The sequence below is a fragment of the Ciconia boyciana genome, chromosome 17 (assembly GCF_034638445.1).
Source record: "Ciconia boyciana chromosome 17, ASM3463844v1, whole genome shotgun sequence".
NCBI classification, from domain to species: Eukaryota; Metazoa; Chordata; class Aves; order Ciconiiformes; family Ciconiidae; genus Ciconia; species Ciconia boyciana.
Window position 1 is genome coordinate 7,382,812 of NC_132950.1, and position 13,187 is coordinate 7,395,998.

The 13,187-nt window shown below is 64.2% G+C and overlaps 3 protein-coding genes and 2 non-coding genes across 8 annotated transcripts; 3 read left to right on the top strand and 2 right to left on the bottom strand.

Moving 5' to 3' along the window:
* Positions 1 to 6: 6 nt before the first annotated feature.
* Positions 7 to 3,216, bottom strand: RAB34 (RAB34, member RAS oncogene family). 4 transcript variants are annotated; one of them, XM_072881872.1, is made up of 11 exons: positions 3,057 to 3,215; positions 2,220 to 2,345; positions 2,043 to 2,134; positions 1,615 to 1,680; positions 1,282 to 1,383; positions 1,149 to 1,213; positions 1,026 to 1,077; positions 763 to 844; positions 581 to 671; positions 390 to 493; positions 7 to 295 (listed from the first exon to the last, which is right to left on the bottom strand). In XM_072881872.1, the coding sequence occupies exons 2-11, from the start codon at positions 2,271 to 2,273 to the stop codon at positions 89 to 91; spliced, it is 915 nt and encodes a 304-aa protein (XP_072737973.1). In that variant the 5' UTR covers positions 2,274 to 2,345; positions 3,057 to 3,215; the 3' UTR covers positions 7 to 88. The 4 variants fall into 4 exon arrangements, with proteins under 4 accessions (XP_072737973.1, XP_072737974.1, XP_072737975.1 ...); XM_072881874.1 differs by having other exon boundaries at positions 93 to 295; positions 386 to 493; XM_072881873.1 differs by lacking the exon at positions 1,615 to 1,680 and having other exon boundaries at positions 3,057 to 3,216.
* A 208-nt stretch (positions 3,217 to 3,424) lies between these two features.
* Positions 3,425 to 5,963, top strand: RPL23A (ribosomal protein L23a). Its single transcript, XM_072882455.1, has 5 exons — positions 3,425 to 3,511; positions 4,017 to 4,197; positions 4,537 to 4,713; positions 5,124 to 5,193; positions 5,898 to 5,963. Exons 1-5 carry the CDS (start codon positions 3,487 to 3,489, stop codon positions 5,910 to 5,912), a joined length of 468 nt encoding a protein of 155 aa, XP_072738556.1. The 5' UTR covers positions 3,425 to 3,486; the 3' UTR covers positions 5,913 to 5,963.
* On the top strand, positions 4,364 to 4,436 carry LOC140661072 (small nucleolar RNA Z17). Its single transcript, XR_012045589.1, has one exon. It is a non-coding gene; the product is annotated as a small nucleolar RNA Z17 (small nucleolar RNA).
* Positions 4,981 to 5,048, top strand: LOC140661083 (small nucleolar RNA SNORD42). The gene has a single exon (XR_012045601.1). It is a non-coding gene; the product is annotated as a small nucleolar RNA SNORD42 (small nucleolar RNA).
* A 3,436-nt stretch (positions 5,964 to 9,399) lies between the features above and the next one.
* TLCD1 (TLC domain containing 1) lies at positions 9,400 to 11,533 on the bottom strand. Its single transcript, XM_072881919.1, has 4 exons — positions 11,272 to 11,533; positions 11,014 to 11,096; positions 10,624 to 10,706; positions 9,400 to 10,157 (listed from the first exon to the last, which is right to left on the bottom strand). The coding sequence occupies exons 1-4, from the start codon at positions 11,466 to 11,468 to the stop codon at positions 9,762 to 9,764; spliced, it is 759 nt and encodes a 252-aa protein (XP_072738020.1). The 5' UTR covers positions 11,469 to 11,533; the 3' UTR covers positions 9,400 to 9,761.
* Positions 11,534 to 13,187: the final 1,654 nt, after the last annotated feature.

Here is a 13,187-nt window from a genome sequence, read left to right on the forward strand (position 1 = left end):
TTTCTTAAAAAGCATAAAAAAGGTTTTATTAAGACAAATGGGAGCCCGGGGGCATCTCCCCCTGCAAGCGGTACCTGGGTTTGCATAGCTAAGGGAGCCGCACGGGTGCTCCTGCCCGCCCCGGCTGGGGTTGCCCGGGGGGCTGGGGGCAGCTCCTCGGGGCCGGCCGGGGCCGCCCCTCTTTGGTCCAGAGGCGTGAGCGCGGGGGGGGGCCGGGGGCTGCCCCCTCACTGGCAGCACTTGGGTTTCTTGCGGGGTGCCGACAGGTACAGGTCGCTCTCGTTGCTGCTGATCCCTGGAGGGAAAGAGGAGGGGGAGGAGGGGGGGAGGGTGTTGGGGGGGGTAAGGGGCAGGCACCCACGCAGGGCCGGCCGGGGGTACTCACGCACGGTGTCGCCGATCTTGCGGGCACTGCTGCGCTCCAGCTCAGCCAGCACGCTGCTCTCGAAGGTCAGCGCCGCCACACGGAAGAAGAAATCCCGCACGTTCTCCCCTGCCCCGTGGGACGAGACCCCCTGAGTGTCCCCTCACCCGGCCGGACCCCGGGGTCCACATCCCCCCTGCCCAGCCAGGGACCCACCGGTGAGCGAGGAGACAGCCCAATATTCTGCCTGCATCTCCTGGGCCACCTTCAGAGCATCCTTCTCCATCAGGCTGTACTGCGCCGGCGTCTGCCAACCGAACCGGGGGGGTGGGTGGGTGGCAGGGATGACCCACCCGAGCTCGAGCACTGGGAGCCCATGGGAAGGGGGACACACTCACGCTCAGGTCCTTCTTGGAGCCCACCAAGAAGAGGATCACGTTGGATGGGTCGTTCTCCTTCAGGGCATCAGCCAGCCACTGCCTGTTGGGGCCACTGTCACCGGCCGGTGGCTCACGGCCAAGCGCTACCCTCTTGCTCGCACATCGCAGCGTTGCCAGCAGCCCCATGCCCTCTGGCCCAGCTCCTGCTTCTCCATCCAGCCCCACCGCCCCCCATGCTCAAACATGGTCCCACCTGAGCCCCTTGGCCGCGTGTCACCTACCGTGTGTGGTCCAGGGACGCCACGTCGTTGACATCGAAGACAATGACAATGGCTGGCAGGGAGAAGGAGGGGTGAGATGGGGACAAGGACAGCCGGTGGGGTGGGACATGGTGGAGACCTCACCTTGTGCTCCCCGGTAGTAGGTGGAGGCGATGCACTTGAAGCGCTCCTGGCCGGCCGTGTCCCACCTGGGGGGGGTGCGGGAGGTGAGGGGGGGCCGCAGGGGTGCGCAGGGAGGGGGCTGGCACCTACTTACAGCTGCAGGCTGAAGGGAACCCCCAGCACCTCAAACCGCTCCATCTCGAAATCCACCCCGATGGTCGCCTTGTAGTTCTTGTCGAAGGTGTCCTTGCAAAAGCTGGGGGGTGGGGGGGGGGAGATGGGTGTCAGCAGCCCCCGGCCCCCCCACGCCCCACCCCTGGGGGCTCAGTGCCCCCCACACCGGGGGTGCCCAGCACCAGAGCCCGGCCGGAGTCAGGCTCAGCCCGAGGTGCTGCTGCCTTTTGCGGGGGATGCGGGGGGGGGGGGAGGGGGGGGGTCTCTTCCCCTGCCCCCCCCGCGGAGCCTCTCCCGGGGGGGGTCCCGTTACCGGTTGATCAGGCAGGTCTTCCCCACCGAGAGGTCCCCCACCACAATGATCTTGGAGATCTTGAACCTGCAGGGCAGGGGGACGCACGGCCGCTCAGCGGGGCGGGGGGCTCCCCGCCTGCCTCCCCCCGGCCGGCCCCACAGGCAGGTGGGTTCATGGGGTGGGGGAGCATCACCCCACAGCCCCCCGTGTCCGGCAGCGCCCTGCAGCACGGCTCTCCCGCCCTGCCACCAGCCACAGCCCAGCCCGGACCCCAGTGTCCCCCCTGCGCAGCATTCCTGCGCCGTGACGCAGGGTTCGGCACGCGCAGTGCCGGCAGCCACGCGGCGCCCACGCTGGGGACCCCAGCCCGGGGCTGGTGGGGCCGCGGGCCCCTCGTCACCTCCTTCCAGCCCTGGGGTGGGGTCCCCGAATCGCCCCGGACTCACCCCACGGTGCCCGTCCGCTGCTCCTGGCAGGCGCTGGCTACCGTGGGATGGAAGGCAGGGCGTGCATGCAGGGCGGCCTCTTTCCGAAAACACTGGTGGGGGGACACAAAGGGGGACCCCGGTGTGACCACGGGGCTCGGCGAGGCCATCCCCGGGCCGGTGTCCTCCCCAGCTCACCGGGGGCAGGTCGGCGATGACCCTGTCCCTGCGGACCGGAGCCAGCACGTTCATCGTCCCGCAGGGCTGCCAGGGCAAGCTGGGTGGCCAGGGGGAGCGGGGACCGGCCGAGGGCCACCGTGAGGCCTGGGGACAGAGGGAGCGGGGGGCGGTGATGTCCCCATGTCCCAGCTGTCCCCACGAACAGCAGCGCGGAATACGGCTGTGCCTGTGTCCCCAGGCACGGCTGTCCCAGCCACCCCGAGATCCCCGAGCGTGGCTGTCCCCACACTCTGGGGTGCAGCTGTCCCCATGTCCCAGCTGTCCCCGTGCCCCAGCCGCCCTCACATCCCTGTGTGTGGCTGTCCCCTTGTGCACTGTCCCCTTGTCCCAACCGTCCCCACATCCCGAGTGTGCGATCCCAGGATATGGCTGTCCCCATGTCCCAGCCGTCCCCCTGTCCCCAGGCGTGGCTGTCCCCACACCCCGGGATACAGCTGTCCCCACGTCCCAGCCATCCCCACGTCCCCGCACCCCGGGGTATCACTGTCCCCATGTCCCAAGCTGTCCCCACGTCCCAAGTGTGGCATCCCAGTGCACGGCCATCCCCGTGTCCCACCGATCCCCACGTCCCCGAGTGTGGCTGTCCCCATGTCCCACCCGTCCCCATCTCCCCGAACATGACCGTCTCTGTGTCCCACCGGTCCCCACGTCCCCGCCTGTGCCTGTCCCCGTGTCCCCCCGCACACCCCGTGTCCCCCCACGTCCCCCCGCCGCATCCCGGTCCACGGCCAAGCCCTCCCCGCCCCATCCCGGTGGCTTCTGCGGGGCAATGGGGGGGTCCCCGTTACCGCGAACCTCCCGGCTCCGGTAGCGGTGCTCGGCGCTGCACGCCCAGCCCCGAAGGAACCGGCGTCCTGGCCCCTCCCCCGCCGGGGAGGTTCCTCCGGTTCACGCCGGTCCCCCCGGGGCTGGGCTCTGCAGTGCTGCCCACGCGGCGAGACCCCGGTAATTCCCCCACACACCGGGGCTCATCCCGGCCCCCCGCTGTCGGCAGAGCGGCGGCGGGGGGGGGACGGCGCACAGGACTACAACTCCCATGATGCCCCGCGGGGCGGGGACGCACTTGCGCATGCGCAGAGGAGACAGACAGTGAGTACTACCATTCCCGGCGTGCTCCACGGCGCCGCGAGAGTTGGGGCAGTGATGAGGAACTCTCGCGAGATTTGGGGCTATAAGCCCGTGCGGTGCGGCGCGGGCGGCCCCTTTCGGCTTCCGCCTGGCCAAGATGGCGCCCAAGGCGAAGAAGGAGGGTGAGGGCTTGGGGCGGCGGGGCGTGTGCGGTGTGGGGGGGGAGTCGTGCTGAGGCATCCCCCGAGGTGCGGGTGTACGCGGGGGGGACCGGGCTGAGCGGTGTTGGGGGGTGAGGGAGGGCTGCAGCCCGGCGCTGGGCGCGGGCACGTGGAGGTGGCGGGAGAGGCCTGCACCGGCGGGCCCAGCCCGGTTATCTGAGGGAGAGTGGGCCCCGATTTCGGTGCTGGGACTCTTGGGTCTGTGGGGGGTGAGGGAGCTGGGGAGGGAATGAGTGCCCCCGTCTGTTGGTGCGGTCGGAGACTGGTTTGTTGGGGGGGAGGGGGAAATTTCAACCCCGTTGGGCGTTTTGGGGTTGGTCTTGGTTGGATGAGGGAGCACGGACCGCTTGGAGAGGTCCTGTTCGTTGGGTTGCGTGGCAGGGGAAGCCATGGCCCGTTAGGGCAGGCAGGGAGGCATGTACTGGTCCTGCAGATGCTGGTTGTGCTGACTGAGCTGTCGTCGTAGCTGTGCCTCCAAAGACAGAGGCAAAGGCTAAAGCGCTGAAGGCCAAGAAGGCCGTCCTGAAGGGGGTCCACAGTCACAAGAAGAAGAAGATCCGCACATCGCCCACCTTCCGCAGGCCCAAGACCCTGCGACTGCGGCGGCAGCCCAAGTACCCCCGGAAGAGTGCCCCACGGAGAAACAAGTAGGTGTGGGGTGTTGGGCTCTGCCCTGCTGCAGGGCTTGTGGGGCGGGAACAGCGGGGGACGCCTGTGGCCCCTTGCAGGCCCCAGGGTGACACCTTGCCAGCGTGCTGCCCCGGGAGCTGAACCCACCCCTTGGTGGCAGAGCGCTGCGGGGGGGATGTTTGGGGTGCAGGTGATGATTTCAAGCGACCAAAGCCTGAGACTTTGTGATTAGAACTTTTTTGGCAACTGATGCACCCCAAACTTTCTTAGATGGTACCCTTGGTATTTGAAAGCCCCTGAAGTGCAGAGACGGCATCTGCCAGCCTTCTGTTAACCGCAGGGTCTCTCTCCTGCAGGCTGGATCATTACGCCATTATCAAGTTCCCTTTGACCACAGAGTCGGCAATGAAGAAGATAGAGGATAACAATACTCTGGTTTTCATCGTCGATGTCAAGGCAAACAAGCACCAGATCAAACAGGCTGTGAAGAAGCTGTATGATATCGATGTGGCCAAGGTCAACACATTGATTAGGTGAGAAGAGGAGGAGAATAGGTCACTGGTGGGTGTGAGGTGCTTCAAGAGCCCAGAGTTGCTTTTAGCAGAAGATGGGAACACGTGTGAGTTTCAGCAGTTGTGGGTACTCTCAGGAGGTGTGGGATTAAGCTACGTAGCGTTTTCAGTGTTAAAAGTTTTGAGAAATGCAACTTGTGACTGAGCACATCTTAGTGGAAGTGGGAAGTGTTGGCAGACCAGAGGGTCGGCTTCGTCAGGGAGCTCCTCTAATACCCAGGGAGTCTTGTGCAAATGATGTGAACGTTTTTTTACCACTGAGTAAAGTGATGTTTCCAAAGGAACCACTGATGCACACTGCTATAGCAGGAGCGTGGAGCAGGTGGGAGGAGTTGTGTGCCTCTGTACTGATGCCTCCTGTTCCTCTCTAGGCCTGATGGGGAGAAGAAGGCTTATGTCCGACTGGCTCCAGATTACGATGCACTGGATGTAGCCAACAAGGTGAGAAATCTTTGAAACTTTGCAGCTCCTGTTGTCTTGTATCTCCTGTGCCCGGTTGTTCTTCCTGGCGTACAGGTGAGGTACTTGTGCTTCAAGGCACAGTGGCACTTCTGTGGAGTGTCCTTGTAGTTAGACAGGATCCGAATGTTCAGAAGCAAGACCATGTTGTCTAGCAAAACGCAATTCTGCCTGGAGGATCGCGAGGTTAGGTGGGGAAAGTTACTGAGAGAGAATTGCTGCTGTTCAACTCCTCCAGGGAGGGGCTCCACTCCACAGGGCTACAAGAGCTCCACAGTTCTAGTGGGGAGGATGCAGAAACTGCCCTGTGGCTTCTGGGTTGACGCAGCGTTTGTCCTAACGGCATTCTTGGCCAGTGCTGCTGGCCTGGGTGAAGGAGGGGTTTCTGCCAGGCAGGTGGCTGGAAGCAGCAGGCAGTTTAGTCCCCGATGTGGTTGAGGTAGACAGGAGGCAGTGGTGGTACGTATTGGAGCAGGGGAACGAGGCTGTGGAGTAGCACAGGGGTCACGGTGGAGTAAGCGTTTAAAGCGGTTGGGTAAGGCACTTGGGCAGGTCTGGGAGGAAGAAGCCTGTCCTCAGAGGACAGGAATCCCGGGGAGATGCAGCCCTGGCAGTGATGTCTGTGGTGGAGGCTCCGCCTTTCTGCCACCGTAACATCTGTTGTAACATGCTTTGCTCCTTTCCAGATTGGAATCATCTGAACTGCATCTACCGAGGACTGTACAGACAGAATAATAAACCCTGTGACACAACTGAGGGGCTCTTGTGTTTTGTGACAGCATGGCCCATGCGAAAGAGAGCGCCCAGGAAATTTTTGGGGCTTCATTTCAGTAAAAGGGTTCTTCCCTCTGTCCCCCCCTGCCGTAGCGTGGTACTAGGCGGGCAGAGCTGGCTGCTCCGTGAGAGTCCCACCCCAGGGGTCTCCTGGATCACTGACCTGTTCTCTCGGCTGTCGGTAGACATGAGGTGACACTGCCCCAAATCTCAAATATCTCTGTTTACCCGAGACCTCTGGTGTCCTCCTGCGTTTTGTCGCCCTGTATAATTAGCATGTGTTTGTGATCAGTGTTCTCGGTGTCCTACACAGCTTCCTTCTGGAGCGTACCACAGGCTGATGAGTGCCCAGGAGGTAGGTAGTAACCGCAACAAAAACCTGTTTATGGTTCAGATCTGGCATGAGCAGAGTGTTGCACCATTTTCTGAGTGTATCAGCTATTTGCTTATACTGCAAGCTTCACTTGACGAAGCCCTCAAGCTACTGCCATCGCAGGGGCTTTGTGTGTGTTTTTTCTGACGTGATCCCCGCTCCCCGCGCTGCAGCGTGTGAATTGCAGCCTGGTTTCCCTGACACTGTTCCTGTTACCTTGCCTGTAACCCCACAGGGCTCATGGCCCTCATCAGGGCTGTTTCCAAACTAGCTGCTGTGGCTGCCTCGGCAGTCTTTTGCTTCCTCAAATTTGTAGATGAAACCAGCTTTTCAGAGCACTTGGAGAGTCACGAGAGTGTGGAGCGCTGGGTGAGCGGGGAATGGAGGTGAAGTACAGATAAGCCTTTAGGGGTGTTTGATCTTAAGTATGTACTTACACTTGACTGAGATGGCGAAAGCTGTGACCAAATATTGACCGGGGTAATTGAGCTCTTGGGGAGTGGGACAGCGAGTTCCATCGAGCCTCTTGCAGAGGGTGGCGGAGTCCCGGGGTGGTGGTTTGAGATGGTGGTGGATGGAAAGGGGGAGCTGTCCCAATTGCCGCTGCTCTCGGGACCGTGGGGTAAAGATCTGTGCTGGCTTGCGTGGCCCTCGGCTTGAGACTTCACCTGGTGCTCACAGCTCCAGGCGCTGGGGAAGTGCAGCGGGATCTGCCGGGTACGCCGCACGCTGCCTGCTGCGGAAGGGCGATGTGGAGACACCGGGGCAGGCTGCGGAGCGGCTGTACGTGTCCGCTGGGGAGGACCGAGGGTGGCTCTTGAGTATTGCAAAGCCTGCGTGCTTGCCTTTGTGCAGGCAGACTGTGGCTGCTGTCAGGCTGCTTCTGAAAGCTAGGGTTGGAAGTGGGGGCTGCCTGGAAGCACCCCCCCTTCTCCCTGGGCCCCATGGGATGCTCGGCTGGGCTGGGAGGCAGGAGATGCTCCCTCCCTGCTGTAAGGAGCGAGAAACTGCTGCTTCCCTGGATGTCGTTCTGTCCTGATCCGTGGGTGCTGTGCAGAGTTCTGCTGGCACCCTGGGAGCAGGACGGAACCCAGGCTCTCGCCCCTCGCCCTGTCCAAGCCCAGGTCAGGGGCTTGAAACTTGGAGAGCAAGGGCTGTTGGCAAGCTGTGCGGGGCCAGGTAAGGCTCAACCACAGGCAGCCTTCCCTGCCCGAGACACAGCCCTGCTGCTGGGAGTATGGTGGTGCGAGGGCCTGGGACAGCCCCGCTCCCTCCTGGGCTTGGGGCTGGTGTTCCCAAGGGTTGAGGGCACCAACCCAACCTCCTGCCCTTGGCCCGGGCGCAGCCCGGGAAGGGGATGAGCAGCAGCAGCGGGGGCTGCGTGCAGGTACGTGCTGCAGTGTGGAGGCTGGGGAGGGATTTCACATCAGCATGACTTGCAGTCTGTCCTGACCCTGCCTCAACTTAGCCCAGCGGCTGCTGCTGTCTGGCTCTTTGCTTCCCTGTGCTTGCTTCTCGCTCCAGGCTGGCAGCCAGCCTGACCCACAGCTGCCCCAGCCCGGGCAGCGCTGCGCTGCTGGGAGATGCTCCGGCTGGGAGCCAGGAGGGCAGTGGCGGGGGAGCCGGGCTCCCTGCTTTGGGAAGCTTTGTCATGCCTGACCCTTCCATGCTGCTGGAAGGGTGGTGGGAGCGTGGGCTGGTCCCCCTGAGCCTGTGACCTGCTGGGACAGAGCTCTGTCTGCTCCGTGCAAAGAAGGGAAAGGTGCAGTGATGGGGGTGAGGGGAAACTTAAGATTTGGGCTTGATTGTGCGGGGTATTTGCAGATGGAGTCAGTGCGGAGGCCATGGGGCTTAAGCTGCAGCTGGGAAGATGCGTAGCTGTTGGGATGTGCTGCTGAGGGTAAGGCCGTGCCCTGCCGGGGCTCCCCGCAGCTCGGCACGGGGCTGCTGAGCTCCACTTTGAGCGAGGAGGGGGCAAGGCGGCCGATTTGAAGCTAGCGTAGGTCCCTGCCCACGCAGCATCCCAAGAGTCACGTCTCCACTCTGTCTGCCAGGCTCTTCCCAGCATGCACCCCCTGTGCCCGCCACGGTGTCGGTGCACGCCGGGGAGCCCTGGCAGGATCCTGACCCTGTGGGGTGTTTCCTGGCTCTCTGGAGGGAGGGTGATTCCCCCACTGCTTCCACTTAATCACCTGCTTATTCCAACCACAGCGCCTGTCTCTGCCTGGGCTGGCGGTGGGGCTGGTAGGACGGATCCTGCCCTGGAGCAGGGGCTGGGCAGGTGTCCCTCTAAACCCCACTGCCTTCTGACAGTCTGGTGCAATCCCGGAGCTGTCACGTCAGCAGGATTTGCCTTCCTGATGCTCTGGTGCTCCACAGGACCAGCTGGGCCAGTTCTGGCCCTGCTCCCCCGGGGAGCTGAACCCCCTCTCTCCTCCCACCACTCTGGGGGGGGCTGCTGGAGGCAGCCTGGTCCTGCTGCTGCAGGAGAGGGCCCAGCACGCTCGCAGGGGACCGGAGCTGCGCTGTGCTGGTGAAGATCGCTCCGGGGGGATGCAAGCATACAGCAGTCTTCCAGGAAGAGCCCGCGGCCTCACACAGCTTTCCCATGCCAGCTCCACTTCACGTGGCTGTCGGGTGAGTCATGCAGGCCAGCCAGGCTCCTCGCTGCCAGGCCGGTCAGGGACTGCAGCAAGGCTCGGTACCTCTCCTGGCTCCCTTCCCCTGCTCCCTGCACACAGCCCTGGGTCTCTGGAAGAGCAGATGAGTGAGGAGGAGGGGAGGGACCCATCTGTGGGAGGGATGGGGTCTTGCTATTGAAGGCTCAGCATGGTGCAGCTGGGCTGGTAGGACCCAGCAGGCTTGAGTGCATCCCTGGAGGATCCCCAGAACAAGCTGCAGAAATGTGCCCTCTCTCTCCCTGAGGACTGCCAGCCCTCCTCTGGGAACAGGGGCACATCCTTTCCCATGGCCCTGTTCCCCCCATCCTCCCCCCGATGCTGCTCTGCCCCACAGAAAAGCCAGCCCAGGTGTGCTGCGGCAGTAGTAAACAGACCGATTTTAATGCACATAACGCCCAACATCACCACGGGAAGGACTTGTCCCTTCCCTCGCAACCCTCTCAGGCCATCAGCTGCAAAACGCAGCCACCCCCAGCCCTCCAGCTGCCTGCGCAGAAGCCGGCTTGGGCTGCTTTTCCATCGGCCGTGCCCCTGGCTTCGGCGGCGTCCCCGTGGCTCGGCGAGGCTGTTGGGCTGGTCCAGCAGGGAAGCACTTTTAGGCAGCAGAGCGGGCGAAGGCAGGGCCCGGGGCCAGGGAGCGAGCCCTAAGGCACATCAGAGCAGGCTTGGAGAGGCCAAGACCTCCAGGAGCCGGAGCCCGGGTCCCCCTCAGCACGCACATCTCAGTCTATCAGAAACTTCTCACCATCCACGTCTCTTCCCACAGAGCCTTTGCGCAGGGAGGGGAAAAAATCGGAGCGGAGGAGGCGGGAGAAGTACATGAGGATCATGGCGTCGAGCAGCAGGAGGTTGGTGGTAAGGAAGGCACCCTGGCCATGCAACTCCACGTAGCGGAGGAAGTACCAGGTGAGGTAAGCCTGGGGTGCCAGGCGGAAGGCGAAGTACATCACCAGGTTAACGTACTTGTTGGCCTCGTAGAGCGCTGGGGAAGGCACGTTGCTCATCTTCAGCAGCATGCGGATGGTCAGGAAGATGTTGCTCACCTCCACCAGTAGCAGCAGCATCGCTGCCACCAGGAAACGGCCCGTGATGATGAGCGAGACGAAGGCAGAGATGGCCTGGGAGCGGGGGGACGACACACAGCAGGGTCAGCTCTCCTTGCTCTGGGGGAGGCAAGTCCTTCCCCACCAAGGTTTGGGCGTACAGGGTGCTGCTCCCCCCCACCCAGAGATCCCAGCAGCCCCCCCAGGCACCTGGGACAAGGGAAAACCAGTCTGGAGAGCCAGTTCCCCCAGGACCAGTTACACCTCCCTGCGTGGGGAGCTGGGACCAGCCTCTGGCTCTTCCCTTGCTCAGTGTGGCAGCCTGTCTGGCTCCTGGCGCTCGGAGCCGACGCTGGCAGGTGTCCTGCCCCGCCGGGCACCCTCGCCTTGTTGATGCACAACCTACCTGGCAGCCAGGGCGAGGCGGAGGGAAGGGCTCCGGCTTGCCCTGCTGTAGCACATCAAACCTGCATGGGCTGAGCCCTGGTGTGTGTGGTAGCCCCCCCGTGCTGGCCCTTTGCCTCCGTGGGGCCGTACTCACCATGGCATGGTGCACCAGGTACTCCCAGGAGGAGCGGGACTGGTGGTTGAAGATGATGTCGAGGCTGTCGTGGATGAAGTAGCCTGTGGGATGAGGGAGAGAGCGTTGAGGGGGTCTGGCCTGTGCACCGTCACCCGCTGCGGTAAGGGGGAGCAGCGAGGAGGAGGAGGGTGGCGTGACCGTGCTCCAGGCGTCGGAAACGCCTCCGCCCCGGCTGAGCGTGGGGAGACGGCTGGGCCCCGGGGGCTGGCAGCCTGCGGGCTCCATGCTCATGATTAAGGCAGGAGGCACGGGGAGAGTCGCTCGGCCCCTGAGCCCGGGGCTCGTGCCAGGCGAGGCTGAAGAGGGAGTGCGGGGTGACCGCGGCCATTGCCCTGCCTGGCTCCTTACCTGAGGAGAAGCAGACCAGCAGGTGCCCCGAGATGCTGTAGCCGTCCTGGATGTCGGAGAGCAGCTCCGGGGAGTGCCAGAGGCTGGGGGTGAGGAGAGGAGGAAGGGGGTCAGCCCGGGTGCTGGGACGCGGGGAACCCACGCCTCCTCCCCTGCGGGCAACACCCGGGGTCGTGCTCCCACAGGGTACCCGGAGCACCCGGTCCCGATTCGCAGGGCGTGCACACCGTGCCCGCGCCCCCTCCCAGCGCCCGGTACCTGAAAAGGGCCCATAGCCCGGCCAGCACGGAGTGTGCGAAAGAGACGAGGAGGTTCCGCCAGCGCCAGGCGCGGCCGGGCCGGCTCCGCACGGCGGCGGGCTGGGGTAGGGCCGCTGCCGCCCTCCGCAGAGCCCCGAAGACCGCCACGCTGCCGCCCACCAGGGCCGCCGACGGCGCCCGCCAGCCCGGGCCCATCCCGCCCAGCTCCGGCGGCGCGGGACGCGCGGCGGCGCGGGCGGGGCGGTGGCGGCCACGCCTCCCCTCAGACCACGCCTCCCCGTGGGCCACGCCTCCCCTCAGACCACGCCTCCCCGCGCCGGCGCGGGAGCGGGCGTGGGGAGAGCGGGTGGGTGTGCACACGCGTGGCGTCGCACGCAGGTGTGCAAGGCGTTGCACACGAGCGTGCCAGGCGTTGCCCGCGTGGGTGTTGCACACGTGCAAGGCACTGCGTGCCCGTACCGGGCAGCACAGGAGGGTGGGCGCAGTATGTGAGTGGTAGGCGTTGCACAGCTGGCGTGGGCCCTGCACATCTGTGCGGGGTACCGTGTCCCGTCTCCCGAGCACGGCGTGGCTGTCCCGGGGGGTTGCGGTACCTGGCGCGGTGGGGATGCCGGGAAAACCACCGTGCCGCAGGAAAAATTGGTACCAAACTGGCCGGGACAGCCGCTGGCTGGGTGTGCGCAGCCAGCACCCACGGACAGCCCACGGGAAGACACGGGGGGGGGGGGGGGGCCGGGAACGAGGCGGGGGAGGCGCCCCCTAATATCAGCACGGCGGCAGGGGGAGGCCGGCTCTGTGGGCACCGCCACACGGCTGGGTGCTGGGTCCTGCGTGGGGGTCCTGCCCCATCGCTGCCCCCGCGGTGCAGGACGCTGGGCGCAGGGGGGGCTGACCCCCCCCCGACCCCCTCCGTGAGCCGGTCTCGGTGTCGCTAGATGGCAGCATGGCCACGTGGCGTGGCCTGGGGGTGGCACTGCCACCGCTGTCCCTGTCCACGCTCCAGGACAAGGGGCAGCCACTCCTGGGTGCAGGGCACGGCCCCCTTCCACGCTGTAGGTGCTACCACGGCCGCCCCGGGGCTGCTCGTGGTGCTGGGGGGTCTAAAGGGAGTGTTGCGGGAGTGTCGATCTGCTGGAGGGGAGGAGGGCTCTGCAGAGGGCCCTGCGCAGGCTGGATCCGTGGGCCGAGGCCAATTGTGTGGGGTTCAACAAGGCTCAGTGCAAGGTCCTGCACTTGGGCCGCAACAACCCCATGCAACGCTGCAGGCTTGGGGAAGAGTGGCTGGAAAGCTGCCCAGCAGAGGAGGACCTGGGGGTGTTGGTTGACAGCTGCCTGAATATGAGCCAGCAATGTGCCCAGGTGGCCAAGAAAGCCAATGGCATCCTGGCTTGTGTCAGAAATAGCGTGGCCAGCAGGAGTAGGGCAGTGACCGTGCCCCTGTACTCGGCACTGGTGAGGCCGCACCTCGAATGCTGTGTTCGGTTTTGGGCCCCTCACTCCAAGAGAGACACTGAGGGGCTGGAGCGTGTCCAGAGAAGGGCAACGGAGCTGGGGAAGGGTCTGGAGCACAAGGCTGATGGGGAGCGGCTGAGGGACCTGGGGTTGTTCAGCCTGCAGAAAAGGAGGCTGAGGGGAGACCTCATCGCTCTCTACAACTGCCTGAGAGGAGGCTGTAGAGAGGTGGGGTCGGTCTCTTCTCCCAGGTAACAAGGGATAGGACGAGAGGAAATGGCCTCAAGTTGCGCCAGGGGAGGTTTAGACTGGATATCAGGAAATTTCACTTCACTGAAAGGGTTATCAAGCACTGGGACAGGCTGCCCAGGGAAGGGGTTGAGTCCCCATCCCTGGAGGTATTTAAAAGCCGTTTGGATGAGGTGCTTAGGGACAGGGTGTAGTGGTGGGCTTGGTAGTGTT